This window comes from Rana temporaria, chromosome 3 (assembly GCF_905171775.1).
Source record: "Rana temporaria chromosome 3, aRanTem1.1, whole genome shotgun sequence".
Taxonomy (NCBI): Eukaryota; Metazoa; Chordata; class Amphibia; order Anura; family Ranidae; genus Rana; species Rana temporaria.
In genome coordinates this window covers 329,134,365-329,151,487 of record NC_053491.1, presented here as the reverse complement: position 1 = coordinate 329,151,487, position 17,123 = coordinate 329,134,365, and the positions used below count along the sequence as shown (strand labels likewise).

Here is a 17,123-nt window from a genome sequence, read left to right as displayed (position 1 = left end):
AAGCATCTGAATAAAATCACAGTTAAAAACAAAGAGCTGGCCGGCAAGCGGACACTCGTCCTATGGGCGATGACGTCAGTGCAACAACCTCCCAATGATCGTTTCGTCTCACAAAGACGATGTCACAGGGGATCAGGTGACGCACTGACGCATTGCATATAAAGGAAACAATGGGAACCACGGCTCGATGTGACTTGGAGACGACGGAACCATGACAATACGATCAAACAGAATCTCCAAATAAGGATAACCATATTTGAGAGCTGTAAAACACAAAAAAATATTGATAAAATAAAATAGGACTAGAGAATATGAATTTGGTTGCAGGAAATCAACCAGCCTATGATACCCATAAAAAGGAGGAAGGCTTTAATGTAATGTCTGGTCCCTGCAATATGGATGAAAATCATTGAGAAAAATAGCATGGGTTTCCCCCCCTCCCCCCAGGTCATTACCAGCCCCTTTGGCCCTATATACTTTGAACAGCAGTATACAGGCGTAGCAAACAAGACCGGGACTGTAGGTTTGTTGTTAAGAAGAATCTGTTTGTAATTTTAAACTGGTACTTTTTTAAAGTGTAGCTCCAGCCAAAAAATCTATTTTTACGCTTTTCGGAAAACATAGAGAAGGGTTATCACCCCTGTAACATTTGTTTTGCTGTCTGTGCGCATCTGTTCAGAAGATTGCACTTTCTGACAAATTATTTTTTGAAAATTTGGGTTTTTTAGTGAAACAATGATTGGTGATAAAGCATCAGTGGACAGGAGACACCTCTTACAGAAGAGAATTTCCTTTCCTAGGTGTAGATTTCCTCTCACTTCCTGTTGTCTCCTTCCGTTTGTAAGTTGGATGTTTGAAAGTAGGGGCCTGCCGTATATACTCTGCAGAAATTTGGGCCCTAGGTGTTGGTGTTGCCACAACACTGTAAGCCCTCACAGTTAGTCTTGGTGGGCGCTGGAAAGCCCTGCTGTGAACTATTATATCAAGAATTGTAATTACATGCCATTGTTGAACAGTGGTAGAAAAATTGGGCCTTTGGTGCTGGCGTTGGTGCCACAACACTGTAAGTCCTCACAGTTACTCTTGGTTTGCGCAGGAATGAACCCTGCTGTGAAATATTAGATCAAGAATTGTAAACAGGGGCAGAAAAATTGGGCCTTTGTTGGTGGTGGTGGTGGTGCTGGTGCCACAAGACTGTAAGCCCTCACAGTTACTCTTGGAGGGCGCAAGAATTGGCCCTGCTGTGAAATATTAGATCAAGAATTGTAATTACATGCCCCTGTTAAACAGGGGAAGGAAAATTAGGCCTTAGGCACTGGTGTTTGTGCCACAACACTGCAACCCCTCACAGATACTCTAGTTGGAGCGCAGTAATAAGGCCTGCTGCAAAGTATTGCATCAAAAATTGTAATTACACGCCCCTGTTAAACAGGGGCAGAAAAATTGGGCCTTAGCCACTGGTGGCATTGCCTAGAACCAAAATTGTTCTTACAAGCTATCAGCACGATCATTGAGGAGGAAAAGATAACAGGATAGTCACTCAGCATCAGCATAGGCAGTCTTGAAGGGATCTGACATTTCAAAAAAAATTATTCAGTTACATCAGCATCAGGTGCTTGGTAGCTGGTGGTGATCCAAGCCTGATTCATTTTTATGAAGGTCTGTCGATCGACTGAGTCGGTGGAGAGGCGCACCCTGTGATCGGTTACAAAGCCTCCAGCAGCACTGAATGTGCGTTCCGAAAGAACGCTGGATGCAGGACAGGTCAGTAGCTCATTTGCATACTGTGCAAGCTCTGGCCAGTGATCCATCCTCAAGACCCAGTAAGCCAGAGGATTTTCGGTGGGAAAGGTGTCCAAGTCTGATCTTGCCCCTAGGTATTCCCGCACCATGTAAAACAGACGCTGGCGATGGTTGCTGGAACCGGTCATACCTTAGGGCTGCGGACTACAAAATTGTGTGAACACATCGGTCAGACGCCCACCTTCTCCACCGCTCCTTCTGTGACTGACCGAAGCCTCAGCAACACGTTGTCCAGGACCAGGATTTTGTAACCTCCCAGTCTCTGGGAACGCGTTACACAGACCTTTCTGCAAGGCCTCCCGAAGATGTTTCATCTTCTGCTCCCTCTGCGCCGGCAAGATAAGGTCCGCAACCTTACTCTTGTAACGTGGATCAAGGAGGGTTGCCAGCCAGTAATGATCCCTCCTTGATAGCACGAATACGAGGATCCTTCCGCAGGCTTTGCAGGATCAGGGAGGCCATACAGCGTAGGTTTGCTGAGGCATTCGGTGCGGAGTCCTCTAGGCCACTGAGGACGACAGGATCCGCAGCCACCTCGTCCCAGCCACGTACAAGTCCATGGGTTTCTTGGGACTGTAAGTGATCCCTTGAAGACTGCTGCAGATGCTGAGTGCTAGGCTCCACCTCCATGCTGACACAATCCTCATCCTCCTCCTCTTCCTGTGTGATAGGCGGGCAAGCAGGAACACTGTCTGGATAAAGGGGGCCTTGAGAGGTAAGGAAGTCCTCCTCTTCCTCCCTCTGTTCTGCCTCAAGGGCCCTGTCCATTATTCCACACAGCGTGTGCTCCAACAGGTGGATAAGAGGGACAGTGTCACTGATGCATGCACTGTCACTGCTCACCATCCTCGTGGCCTGCTCAAATGGTGACAGGACATTGCATGCATCCCTGATCATGGCCCACTGGCGTGGGGAAAAAAAAACAAGCTCCCCTGACCCAGTCCTGCTGACATATTGGCACAGATAATCATGGATGGCCCTCTGCTGCGTGTGCAGCCGCTGCAGCATGGCCAGAGTAGAGTTCCACCTGGTGGGCATGTTACAGATTGTGGGTCTTTGAGGTACGCTTGCCAACGAACTGCATGGCAGGTCAACATATGTTTGGTCAAGCATGTGGTGCCCAAGCAGGTGATGTTTTGGCCACGCGAGATACGCTTGCGACATATGTTGCAAATAGCAGCGGTGTGATCTGAAGCACTTGTCTCAAAAAAGGCCCACACCTAAGAATTGGAGAGACAGCAGCGCCCTGCACATGCGGAACTCTGCGTTGTGATGCAGTCGGTGTGCTGCCCCCTGGAGGCTATCCTGCCTCGTTGGAGATGTGCCTTCTCCTCCTCCTCTCTCCTATCAGGCACCCATGTGGAGTCAGTGACCTTATCATCCCCTCCCTCCTCATCACTGTAGAAAACCTGTCCGTATGCTGCAGCTGGGGGAACATGACTGCCAGTTTGCTGTCCTTCTTGGGCACCCCCTCTCTCTGGGCTCATGTTACTGCCTTCCTCTAGCTGTGTACCATCATCAGAGCCTTCAAAACGCTGCGCATCCTCCTGCAGCACGTACCCAACACTGTGGTCAAACAGTTCAGGGGACTCCTCAGGAGGACATGGTGGGGCTAGGGAAGGAGTGACTGATGCCATTGAGCAGAGGGAAGAGGCCACGTTGGCAGCTGCTTTGCCAGACAAAGTACCCTGAGCCTGGGTGAGAGAGGATGAGGAGGATGAGGAGGGTTTTAGGTGCACACTGTGCAGAGGACACAGACAGTGCACCACGTGGAAGTACGTGCAGAATGATCCCCTGCCTGTGGTATTAATATGAGCAGATCCCTGCCTCTAATATGAGAAACACCAGCTTTACGTAGCTTTAGGTGCACACTGTACAGAGGACACAGACAGTGCACCACTTGAAAATACTGCAGCTAGCACAATCACCTGCCTGCATGTCAGTATATTAGGAAGAGCGGATCTAGCTAAACTCAATACAGTGTATAAATATATATACAACACCTGGGATGCATATATATCCTCTACACACTGTAACTCTAACTGACTAGCCTGCCTGCTCTAACTGCAACAAATGACACTCACTCTCTCTCTCTGTCTCTCTCGTCTCTGTAAACCACCGCAAAACACTACACAAGGCTGCCAGGGAGGCGGCCTTATATAGTGTGGGGCGTGTACTAAACCCCTGTGCCATAATTGGCCAAAGCCACCCTGGCTTTGGCCAATTATGGCTCTCCATTTTTTGCAAGCTGTGATTGGCCAAGCATGCAGGTCATAGTGCATGCTTGGCCAATCATCAGCCAGCAATCTAAAGCAGGAAATGCTTTCAAATTTACAGGTGCAGGGAGTAAAGGATTTGTCTACTTTCTTCATTGTTGCGGCTGGTAGTGGGTATAACTTCCATCTTTCTAAAAGAGACAACATTTCTAGAGTCCCTATATCTAGTGTTCATGTTTCTCTTTTGTAGTTGGAAGGCTTGGAATACTTAATGGAGAAGTATGGCCAAAGCTTTATTGGCCATACTTCTATGGATCACAGGAGTGCAGTTTGTTCAACAAGCCTGTGACCAGTTTTCAGCCGACATCAGGCTTCAGCCAGTCCAGGCTTGGGAAAGATACTGACCATATGGTCAGGATCCACCGAGATGCCTGGACTGACACCTGGCTCAGCCTCTCAGTGATCCACTGGGAGCCTAAGCCAGCCGCTCCCATCCCCTTCACTCCACAGTCCAGCACTCCAGTGAGCGCTGAAGGGGCAGAGCAGAGAGCTGGAGACTGATAGTCACAGTTCTCTGCTCAGAGCGGAGGGGGAGAACTGAGCAATCAGCTGTGTTTTATCACTCAGGTCTTTAATGAAGAAGCTTGAGTTGTTCTTAGTCTTAGATGAATTTTGAAAAAAAATGAAAAGGATGGGAATGGCACTTGATGTTGCTGCTTGTACTTTGAACCAGCCATTGTCCATGATTTCTGAGTATTGTATGGTAATTATGCTACAACTGTGTTAAAACCATGCATAGTGTAGCTAAAGGTTGGTACACACAGACCGAAATTTGTCTGGTTCAGCAGAAACTGGCCAAATTTCGCTGTGTGTGTGTATCACTGTCTGTTCAACAGAAGCTGGTCAAATGGTCATTCTGGAAAACCAGCATTTCAGCGCATGCAACCAACGGCTGCAGTGCCGATTAAGTATTCTGACAATAGCGCAGCAGGAGAAATTCCTGCATCCACATCACTTGTGTGGATGCAGGGATTAGTGAGTATTTTTTATTCCTTCAATCCTCTGGTTGTAGGAAAAAACTCCCTGTGTGTACCCTGCTTAAGACCTGGTAGATGCAGATCTTCTGTGGTGATTTCAATCTCAAGAAGATCACTGGACAATCTGGTTGTCCTTATTGCATAGTTTTGAAAAGTTTTGCAGTCTCTTAAATGTGGCAAGTTTAATAACGTGTTCAGAACTCCTATAATTTTTCTCTAATGTTTCCAATGTGAGATTAGGACCTTTTTCTGGTTTGTGGATGTTTTAAGTCTCTTAAAAAAGAAGTTCAGGATTTAAAAAAATAATAATTTTACTCACCAAGGTGGATGCAGCATGGGTTATGTAGGGGCTGGCTTAGGCCACATACACACGATCGGTTAAACCGATGAGAACGGTCTGATGGACCGTTTTCATCGGTCCAAACCGATCGTGTGTGGGCGCCATCGGTTATTTATCCATTGGTTAAAAAAAAGCCAACTTGTCTTAAATTTAACCAATGGATTCCTAACCGATGTTTAAAAACCGATCGGTAGTAGGCACAACCATCGGTTAAAAATCCACGCATGCTCAGAATCAAGTCGACGCATGTTTGGAAGCATTGAACTTCGTTTTTTTCAGCGCGTCGTTGTGTTTTACGTCACCGCGTTCTGACACAATTGTTTTTTTAACCGATGGTGTGTAGGCACGACTGACCATCAGTCAGTTTCATCTCCATCAGATCGTTCTCATCGGATGGACCGATCGTGTGTACAGGGCTTACGGCTCCCTTTAGAGCCTGGACCTGCTATGTGATGTCAGCCCACATCGGACAGTGGACAAACACATCACAGAAGTGCAGAACAAACTGCACTCCTTTGATCTACAGGAGAAGTATGGCCAAAAAAGCTTTGACCATACTTCTCCTTTAGGCCCCATTCACACGAGGCGTACTCCGTTCCTACTGAGTCCGCCTGCTCCCGCCAGCTCAGCGGGAGATCAGTCCGCAGATCTCCGCTGAGCCAACAGATGACAAGCTCCTCTCTGCTCACTGAGCGGGGAGGGGCTTGACGGGCACCGCTGTCTCCTATGGAGCGATCTGATGAAAACGGACAGCATGTGCATTTTCATCAGATCTTACCCGATCCGATCCGCATGGACGGATGGGGACGTGCCCCCCATACGTCTGTTTTTAGCGGATCGGATAGGGTCGGATGTCAGCGGACATGTCTCCGTTGACATCCGACGCTCTATAGGATTGCATGGAGCGGCCGTTCAGGCCCGCCGTCAAAACTGACAGGCGGACCCGAACGATCCATTGTGTGAATGAGGCCTTAAAGAAAGTGTAAACCCTTCATGTAAACATGTAAACATTTCATATTCCTGATATGTGGCTGCTGTACCATGTACTTGTGTAAAAAAGTATCCTTTTCTCTTTGTGTGAAATCCCTAATTTTCCTGCTAGTCCGCTTGCTTTTCTGTTTCAATTGTTTTTATTGGTATTTTTAAGAAAATGCAGACTATTTGAACACTGTGCAGAGCAGAAAACAATCCTTGCATGCTCTGAATCATACAACAAGAACTGGTTCAAAACAAATTAGGGGAGGAGAGTATGGAATCATCAGGGGAAAAGCTTGGTAAACCGGTTAGGTCTTTAGTAAGGCCTCAGTGGAACATGTGGGCATAACAGAAGTAGACAAGAAAAGTAATCCTTGGGTTATGAACATAGTGCATTACAGAGACATTATTATCCCTGAGAGGTGGTCGTCAGGATTATTTCCCTGTATATCAATATGAAGATCAATGAGGGTAGGAAGATCCTGAGATTGAGACCTTGCTGAAACATAGTCACTGTGAGTAGGCCCTCAAAAATGATATAGAGGGTTCTAGTCCAGTGACCATTTTTCTCCAAATGTCCCCTAGCTTTTCTATTAAAAATTGACCACACTAGGAAGGAGAACACACTGTGGTCAGTTCTTTAGCTATGCTAGGAACTCAGCCTGCTCTCCTCAAATAATCAGACTTGTATTGACATGCCTCACAGTTGCCCTGCCCTGCACAGCTATTCAGTGGGAAACTCAGTGTGCTGTTGTTTCTCCTCCACCAGCTCTTATGCAGTTAAAAATGGGGAATGTGATCATTTATAAAAGTGGAAAAAAAATGATATTGCTTTTTTCTATCTATGCACAAATGTTTTGCCTTTCATTTTGTATATTAAACTGAATGGGTTGTTTTACAAGGTGAGGGTTTACAGGGCGCTGCATTTATCAAAGAATATATATGGTATATATTCAGTCAGACAAGCCCTCACATTTCATAGCTGTACACCTAATGGAGATTGAACAATACAACTGTAGCCTGTATGGACAATTTTAGTGGTCAGCACTGATGTAGGAAGTGCATTGAGTACAAAATGTTCATCACAACTTTCATCCTTGTGTCCCCTCTAGAATTCCATGTTTGTAATGATTGTGTGTCCTCAGAAAACTGAGAGTTACATCAACAAGGTCCAAAATAGATTAAATAGCGTGTACTGACCCTCCCTCTACAGACAGTCTGTGTTCTGCAGGTATGTGACACATTTCACACCTGAGTGCCATGAACGCCTCGTATCTGCCAGAATGTGATTTGGAACAATGCATCAGTGATACCATACAGAACATAGAGTGAGGTCTTCCCGGCAGAGAACAGACTTGAGCTGTGTAAATGTTTGTAGACAGTCAGTCTAAAAATGCATAAGAGAGCTGAGGAGGAGGTGTGGGAATGTTTATGTAGAGGTCAGCTGGCTTCATACATGGCAGTTACCAGCAGAGAACAGGCCAATACTAATTACTTATACAGGTGACTCTTATTTTCCTGTCAGATTCACATAGGCGTTGTCCGTAGTCAGCATCCACCTGCTCAGCAGGGGATCTCTCCGCTGAGCAGGCGGGTGACAGGTCAGTGTCCACTCCGCTATGCTGTATGTCCATTTCCATCCGATCTTCTGCTGTTTTGGCAGACAGGATTGGGTGTCAGTGGACACATGTGAGCTATGCATGGTCCAATCAGGTCCACCTGAAAAACTGATAGGCGGACCTGATCGGACAGCCCGTGTGAAACCAGCCTTACGCTGGTCATAGATGTCAGGCTGTTCAAAAAAGAAATCTAATGGAGGTGGATGGACCAATTTCCCAGTTTTGCTATTGTATTCTGACAGAAAGGACTCCTTTGCTTTCATAATACAGTGAAACCTTGGATTGCGAAATAACGCGGTTAACGAGCGTTTCACAGTACGAGCATCGTTTTTTTTTTAAATCCTAGCTCGGTTTGCGAGTGTTGTCTTGCAAAACGAGCAGGATTTAAGCCACAGCGGTGTGCAGTACCACATTTGGCCTGGGGTGGGCGGGCCGCCAGAGCCGATCGGAGCCGTTCGGAAATACTCTGAAAAACTTGGAAATACTCAGTTCCCGAGTTAAGCCGAGCTGTCCCAGAGCCTTTACGAGTAATTCAGAGGCTCTCCAGCGCCCCCTACCTCTGGCCCCATGCGGTATTGCGTGCCACAGAAGTCAATGTGGAACAAATTATTTTCGTTTCCATTGACTTCTATGGGGAAGCTCGCTTTGATATGCAAGTACTTTGGATTACGAGCATTCTCCTGGAATGGATTATGCTCGTAATCCAAGGTTCCACTGTACACTGATCAGTCTGCAATCTGCTGCAGCTGGACGTTACCCCGAGTGTTCCAGGTATCCATCCCTGGGAGTATACTGCCCTAAATGTTGGTACCACTCTGCACTGTGCAACCACAGCAGCTTTCAGCCTCTCATATAGAGTTCTACAGGCAGCTGAAAGCAGGGATTGATGCTGCAACAGCGCCTTTGGCACAAAAACACTGGAATCTCAGGCACATGGGCTAAATGCCGAGTGTACATAAGGCCTTATCTGCTTAGATGTAGCTCTGCAGCCATCCAGATATCTTTTTTTTTTTTAGCTGGCGATTCCCTACATTGTAAAAGCCATCATAGAGGCTGTTTAGCTGCTTGATTGCTTTTACAGGTGACGGGAGGGGACGGGGAGAACGGATCTGCTGGTCGGCAGTTTACCATAGGGCTGGCCGGGGACCATCTGGTCCCCAGCCAGCTCTATGAACCTCGGAGGTCAAAAGTGATGTCACTTCTGGCTCTGACAGATGTAATTTCTGCCATTTTTCTTGGTGGAAAGCCTGAGATTGATTTTTTATTTTTGACCTCAGGCTTTCCAGCATAGAGGAGAGATGTGGGGACTAATAGACCCCAGATCTCTCCGTAAAGAGGAACTGTCATGCCCTATTCCTATTACAAGGGATGTTTACAGTGATGAAAAAAAATTGAACTTAAGGGAACGTGTAAAAATAAAATAAACAATATTTTTTTTTTAAAAAGCGCCCCCATCCCCTTGTGCCTATCCTTGTAGGTCGCGCCCACATATGTAAATGGCGTTCAAACCACATATGAGAAATTGCTGCGATCGTCAGAGTGAGAGCAATATTCTAGTGCTAGACTTCCTCTGTAACTCTAAACATTTTTAAAACATCGCCTATGGATATTTTTAATGACTAAAGTTTGGCGCCATTCCACGAGTGTGCACAGTTTTAAAGCGTGACATGTTTGGTATCTATTTACTCAAAGCAACATCATCTTTAACATTATATACCAAAACAATTTGGGTAAATATTGTGTTTTTCTGATGCCTCGTACACACGATCGTGATTTTCGACAAGAAAAACACATTTTTTTTCAGCAGGAAAACGGCTGAAATTTGGCTTGCGTACACACGATCACATTAATCTTGGACGAAATTCCGACCATCAAGACGTACGAAGAGCCGAGATCAATGAAGTTTAAAAGGCAGTTTGGCTCCTCTGCTTGATTCTGAGCATGCGCAGTTTTTTTTGAGTCGTAATTTCATACAGACGATCATGATTCCCGATAGGACATTTTTCCTGTTAAGAAAAAAAATGCTCTAGCAGAGCACAGTGACGTACAACACGAACAATGGCACTATAAAGTAGATGGCGCCACCCTTGGGGCTGCTTTTGCTGATTTTGTGTTAGTAAAAGACGATTCGCGCTTTTCAGTCTGTTACAGCGTGATAATTGTGCTATCTCCATTACGAACGCTAGTTTTACCAGAACGAGCGCTCCCGTCTCATTACTTGCTTCTGAGCATGCGCGTTTTTTTCACGTCGTTAAAGCCCACACACGACCATTTTTTACGCCGTTAAAAACGACACCGTTAAAAACGACACCGTTAAAAACGACAACGTTAAAAATTAGAGCATGTTCTAAATTTTTAATGCCCATTTTTTACGTTGTAAAAAAAGCTCTTGAGCCCACACACGATCGCTTTTAATGACATTAAAAAAACTTCATTTTTTGCAACCCGAAAAACAATCGTGTGTACGCGGCATCAGCCTTGCTGATACCAAAGTCAAGTACTTAGACTAATTGCTATTAATGATGAATTAAAGTGGATGTAAACCCTCATATATACCCAGTGAAGTGAACAGCTTCAGATGATACACAGGGATGAAACAAATCTCCCTACATAAGTTTTACATTTATATCTGCTGTCTATAGCTTGCTATATTCTTTAGAATACATTATATACATCATGTTAGAATTTTTCACTTCCTCATTCAGCAGTGGCAGTGTAGTCTTGGCTCAAACTGGGAGACAGCTGATTGAAGGAAAGGCACCCCCCCCTCCACATTCGCAGAAAAACAAAGACACTTTCAGAGCTGTGCTGTGACAAGACAAGCTTTCTGCTAATATATTTATAGCAACCTCCCTTGATACAAATTTTCAGCTGGTTTTATCTCCCGTCTAGGCAAACTTGTCAGAAGTTCTCATGATGATAACAGAACAGAACAGCATAAAGACACCAGACTTAGAGCCCATTCACACAGGTCCGACTTGGGATACGACTTCAGGTCGCCCCAGGTCACCCCTAGTAGCCTCAAGTCACGCAGCATGAAGAAATCAATGTAAGTGAATGGAGCCTTCTTAATGCACACTACTGCAGTCGCTCCGACTTGAAAAAAGGTTCCTGTATTACTTCAATCCAACTTGTAGGCGACTTGTACCCATTGATTTCAATGGAAGTCGCCTCCAAGTCGGATCCCCGTTCACAGTGAGGCAACTTTACAGGAAGTCGCCCAGTGTGAACCTGTTCTAGAGCAAGCCCCTTCCTCCCACAGGGGAACTCCACGCCAAATTTTAAATAAAAAAAACGGCATGGGTCCCCCCTCCAAGAGCATACCAGGCCCTTAGGTCTGGTATGGATTTCAAGGGGAACCCCCTATGCCGAAAAAACGGCGAGGGGGTCCTCCCAAATCCATACCAGACCCTTATCCGAGCATGCAGACTGGCCGGTCAGTAAAGGGGGTGGGGACGACTTCTCCCTTCTGCTGGGCACCACCGCTGTCTTCTTCCAGCTCTTTTACCAGCAGGGGCCCGGTCTTCTGCGTCGCCTTCTTCCCTTCTTCAATGTTGACTCGACGCTCCCTCCTGCTGTAAAGCCGGGTGTGCGGTGCACAACGATTTATATTGGCCTCTTATGACGTGAGTGACGTGAGGGAGCGTTGAGTCAACATTGAAGAAGAGAAGAGGGAAGAAGGCGACGCAGAAGAGCGGGCCCCCGCTGGTAAAAGAGCTGGAAGAAGACAGCGGTGGTGCCCTCAGAAGGGAGAAAGAACCGGAAAGCGGGAGAAGAGAGCGGAGAAGTCGGAAAAGACCCCCCAAGTCGGAAGAAGACCCCTCGAAGTCGGAAGGGAGAAGACCGGGCCCCCGCTGGTAAAAGAGCTGGAAGAAGACAGGGGTGGTGCCCGGCAGAAGGTCTGCGTGCTCGCATAAGGGTCTTGTATGGATTTGGGGGGACCCCCACGCCGTTTTTTCGGCATAGGGGATTCCCCTTAAAAACCATACCAGACCTAAGGGCCTGGTATGCTCTTGGAGGGGGAACCAATGCTGTTTTTTTATTAAAAATTTGGCACTGAAGTCGCCCCAAGTCATGCTGTGATTCATACTCAAGTCGTGGTCAAGTTGCCTCCCAAAGTCGCACTGAAAGTCGTGTTGCCCCTGTGTCAATGGGCTCTTAGGGCTTTTTTATTTATTTATTTTTATTCCATTTTTGTGTAAATATGAGATCTGAGGTCTTTTTGACCCTCATATTTAAGAGGACCTGTCATGCTTTTTTTCTATCACAAGGGATGTTTACATTCCTTGTAATAGGAATAAAAGTGACACAATTTTTTTTTTTTTAAAGAACAGTGTAAAAAATTTAAATAAAAAGGTAAAATAAATAAGAAAAAAATTAATACATATTTAAATGCTCCCCGTTTCGCCGAGCTCGCCTGCAGAAGCGAACGCATACGTGAGCAGCACCCGCATATGAAAACGGTGTTCAAACCACACATGTGAGGTACCACCGTGATCGCTAGAGTGAGAGCAATAATTCTAACCCTAGACCTCCTCTGTAACTCAAAACATGTAACCTATAGAATTTTTTAAATGTTGCCTACGGAGATTTTTAAGGATAAAAGTTTGTCGCCATTCCACGACCGGGCGCAATTTTGAAGCGTGACATGTTGGGTATCAATTTACGCCGATTCACAAAGGTACGTGCGCCCGGCGTTCGTTTTTTTACGTCGTTTGCGTTAAGGCTTTTTCGGCGTAAGGCTGCTCCTGCTATTAGGAGGCGCAGCCAATGTTAAGTATGGACGTCGTTCCCGCTTCGAAATTTGAATTATTTACGTTGTTTGCGTAAGTCGTTCGCGAATAGGGCTGGACGTAATTTACGTTCACGTCGAAACCAATACGTCGTTACGCCGTACTTGGAAGCAATGCACACTGGGATATGTACACGGACGGCGCATGCGCCGTCCGTACAAAACGTCAATCACGTCAGGTTATCAAAAATTTTAATAAAACACGCCCCCCCTTCCACATTTGAATTACGCGCGCTTACGCCGGCCCCTTTTACGCTACGCCGCAGCGACTTACGGAGCAAGTGCTTTGTGAATACAGCACTTGCTCCTGTAAGTTACGGCAGCGTAGCGTAAATACGAAATGCTGCGCCGCCGTAACTATGCGCGCCCGTACGTGAATCTACCCCTGTATTTTTTCCCAAAAAAGGTGCGCTTGTAAGACCGCTGCGCAAATACGGTGTGACATAAAGTATTGGAACGACCGCCATTTTATTCTCTAGGGTGTTAGAATTTTTTTTTATAATATTTGGGGGTTCCAAGTAATTTTCTAGCAAAAAACAAATGCTTTTAACTTGTAAACAACAGAGGCTTGGTCCTTAAGTGGTTAAACTTCTCCACAACTTTATCCCTGACCTATCTCGTGGGTTTCTTGATGTTCATGATGCTGTTTGTTCACAAAGGTTCTCTAACAAACCTCTAAGGCAGCGTACACACGGTCGAACATGTCCGCTGAAACTGGTACGCGGACCAGTTTCCGCGGACATGTCCGACAGTGTGTATGGCCTAGCGGACAGGCTAAGAAACTTGCCCGCTGGAAACATGTCCGTCGGACATGTCCGATGGTTAGTACACCTAATCGGACATGTCCGCTGGTTATGACGTGTAACCAGCGTCCCGAAATCCCGCGCATGCGTCGAATTGATTCGACGCATGCGTTGAAGCATTGCACTTCCGTGTTTGAGAACGTCAGTGTCTTCTACGTCACCGCGTTCTCTGTCCGCGGGGATTTTGGTCTGATGGTGTGTACACACATCAGACCAAAAGCTCCCAGGAGACATGTCCGATGAAAACGGTCCGCGGACCGTTTTCATCGGACATGTCTCCTCGTGTGTACGGGGCCTAAGGGCTTCACAGAACAGCTGTATTTATACTGAGATTAAATTACACCCAGGTGGACTCTAGTTACTAATTTGGTGACTTCTAAAGGCTATTGGTTCCACTAGATTTTAGTTAGGGGTATCAGAGTAAAGGGGGCTGAATACAAATGCACGCCACACTTTTCAGATATTTAATTGAAAAAAATGTGAAAACCATTTATCATTTTCCTTCTACTTAACAATTATGTGCCACTTTGTATTGGTCTATCATATAAACTCCCAAAAAATACATTTATGTTTTTGGTTGTAACATGACAATATGTGGGTATCAATACTTTTTCAATGCACTGTATATAATATATATACACACACTATATGTATATATAGATACTGTATACTGTATACACAATATATATAAAAAAATACAAATAATAATAATAAAAATATAAAAGTACAACTATAAATACAGGCTCTCCTCACTTAACGTTCAGGTTCTGTTCCAATGACCAGGTCGTTAAACGAATTGGTCGTTAAATGAGGAGCCACAAGTAATCAATATTTTAAGCATTCTTAATTCCTGTACTGTACTATTGTGATAAAAAGGTCTAAACGCAAAACTCCAGCTCAATAATGTTGTTTTAATTTGCATAAGTACAGAACACAAAAAAAAATTCTGTACTGTACCTTATGTAAAGCGGGTAGTTAGTGTGGGGAGAGCTGATCGTAAGTCAGAGTGGTCAATAAACAGGTTTTTTTTATATTGCCATATTTTTTCTGTTATCACACGCTAGCCGCTGCCTGAGGACTGTGTTGTGGCAGCACGTTTTTTTTGTTTTATAAATAAACAGGTAAGTCATTAAACGAGGAGTATCTGTATGCAAAAATAAGCCTATGATCTTCCAAATTAAAACATTTATGATCCACAAATATATTAAAATGTTCTGTCAACAAATAAAAAATCACTGCACTGTATAGCATCAGTTTCTCAGCTCCCTGTGTGATGGCTGTACTCACCGCTGCCCAAGTTGGATACAGGAAAATAATCCAAAGAGTAAAAGACCTCATCACTGTCCAGTCAGTCTATTCCTTAGCAAGCAAAACCATATGGACGCCTAACTGCAAACTTTCAGCATGTCCGTAAGCTGGACCCTCCCTGTATGCAGAAGGAAAACTCCCATCAATCTCCAGCTACATGCGATACTTTAGTTGTTTGCAAAGTGAAAAAAACACTTCACAGTCACAGTACATCTGAAACAAGGAGTTGTAGCACTTTTGTATATTGGTCTCTAAGGCCCCTTTCACACATGTACGACTTGTCCTGCTACTTGGGACTGAAAAATGGCATGACAAGTCGTTCCCCATGATTTGCAATGACAACCATTCATATTAGTACAACTTCAAGTCGTGCCGATTTCAAAGGAGTCAGTGCCCTGATTACAATAAAGCGCCCACAGTGCCAGCGATACATGCCCACCACTGCCAGCAATCAGTGACCACCAGTGCCAGCAATCAATGGACATTAGTGATGCCAGTCAGTGCTTCCCATCACTGACACCCATCAATGCCCATCAGTGCCGCCCATCAGTGTCACCTATCTGTGTCCACCAGTGCCACCCATCAGTGCCACATATCAGTGCAACCTATCAGTGCCCATAAGTGCTGCATATTCATGCCTCCTCATCAGTGCCACCTAATCAGTGCCCATAAGTACCGCCTCATCGGTGCCCATAAGTGTCACCTCATCAGTGCCTATCAGTGAAGGAGAACAATTACTTATTTACAAAATTTACTGACAGAAACCAATGCCGCGTACACACGATAATTTTTCGGCATGTAGAAAAAAACATAGTTTTTTCCAACTTCATCATTAAAACGACGTTGCCCACACACGATCGTTTTTAAAAAATGCTCTAGCAAAGCGCGGTGACGTACAACAGCACTATAAAGGGGAAGTTGAATGCGGATGACGCCACCCTTGGGGCTGCTTTAGCGGATTTCCTGTTAGTAAAAGAAGATTTGCGCTTTTCTGTCTGTTACAGCGTGATGAATGTGCTTACTCCATGCTTACGAATGGTAGTTTTACCAGAACGAGCGCTCCCGTCTCATAACTTGCTTCTGAGTATGCGCGGGTTTTTAACGTCGTTTTTCAGAACCCGAAAAATTATGTGAAGCCCACACACGATCATTTTAAATGACTTTTTTAAACCTTGTTTTTTTTATGCCGTAAAATTATCGTGTGTACGCGGCATAAGAAAAACTTGTTTATGGGGGGAAAAATAAAAAACCCAGAAGTGAATAAATACCACCAAAAGAAAATTCTAAAAAATTAACATGGTTATAGTGTAGCATGACCACGCAATTGTCACTCAAAGGGCTGAAAGCTGAAAAATGGCCTGGGCTGAAAGTGCCCTGTATTGAGGTTGTTAATGAGCAGTCTGAATATTTATCATGCCCTAGCCAGTCCCTGAAGGGGAGTGCCCAGAAGGTGGCTGGGAAGGGGGGGGGGGGCAGCCCATGGACTATGTAGCCTATTTTTTGAAGCCTCAGTAATGACAGAGCTGATGGCCTGAAGCAATTTCTTGTAAGAAGCTGGCTCTGGGACTTTTCTATAAGGGATCTGGTCTGGAGAAATATTGCCTGCCTCACAGGTGTCACGTGTAAAGACGTGATCCTCTGGCTATGAGGGACGCTAACTCACGAGAAAGCAATATCATCATGCTAACACCGGATGAAAGTAATCATGTAAATTATCAGCTAGCAGTTCCCACGTGCTTTCTAATCCAAGCTCCAGACCCACACATATGTACACTTTGTGATGTCCATGGAAATACATGCAGCTGGCCACCTGTCATTGATTTGAACAGGCTGCCTGCATGAAACACCTGTGTGTGCATCCCGGACGGCCCTTCACAAACGCATATGGATTGTAACACCCGTGTAAGTGTGGCCTTTTTATACTCCCTTCCTCCTATAGTTCTCTTATGCCTCGTACACACGGTCTGACTTTCCGAGAAAAAAAGTCTGACTGGCTTTCTTTTTTGGAAAGTCCAGCTATGTAGCCTCATGAACTGATGCACCTAAGGTGGTATCAAACATAAAAACAAAGTCCAACAAAAACTCCTAAGTGTGATGATCCGAGGTATGTAGCAAAGTTCATCAACATCCACAAGTCATTCAAGTGAAAAGGTGAATAAATAGAAAAAGCGTGACTCCTTTAACGTGACAATCCCATCACCGGAAAAAGTGCAGGCTTACCGGAACTTGT

At 45.2% G+C, this 17,123-nt stretch overlaps 1 protein-coding gene across 3 annotated transcripts in view; it reads right to left on the bottom strand.

Annotated features, from left to right (window-relative positions):
* LOC120932536 (parathyroid hormone/parathyroid hormone-related peptide receptor-like) overlaps positions 1 to 14,991 on the bottom strand; it is a 75,070-nt gene extending 60,079 nt beyond the window's left edge. The window contains exon 1 of one of the 3 annotated variants that reach the window (XM_040344995.1): positions 14,873 to 14,991. In XM_040344995.1, coding sequence (XP_040200929.1) covers positions 14,873 to 14,923 — 51 coding nt within the window. In that variant the 5' untranslated portion in view covers positions 14,924 to 14,991. The remainder of the gene's footprint in view (positions 1 to 14,872) is intronic. The other 2 variants (XM_040344994.1, XM_040344993.1) reach the window with 2 other exon arrangements.
* Positions 14,992 to 17,123: the final 2,132 nt, after the last annotated feature.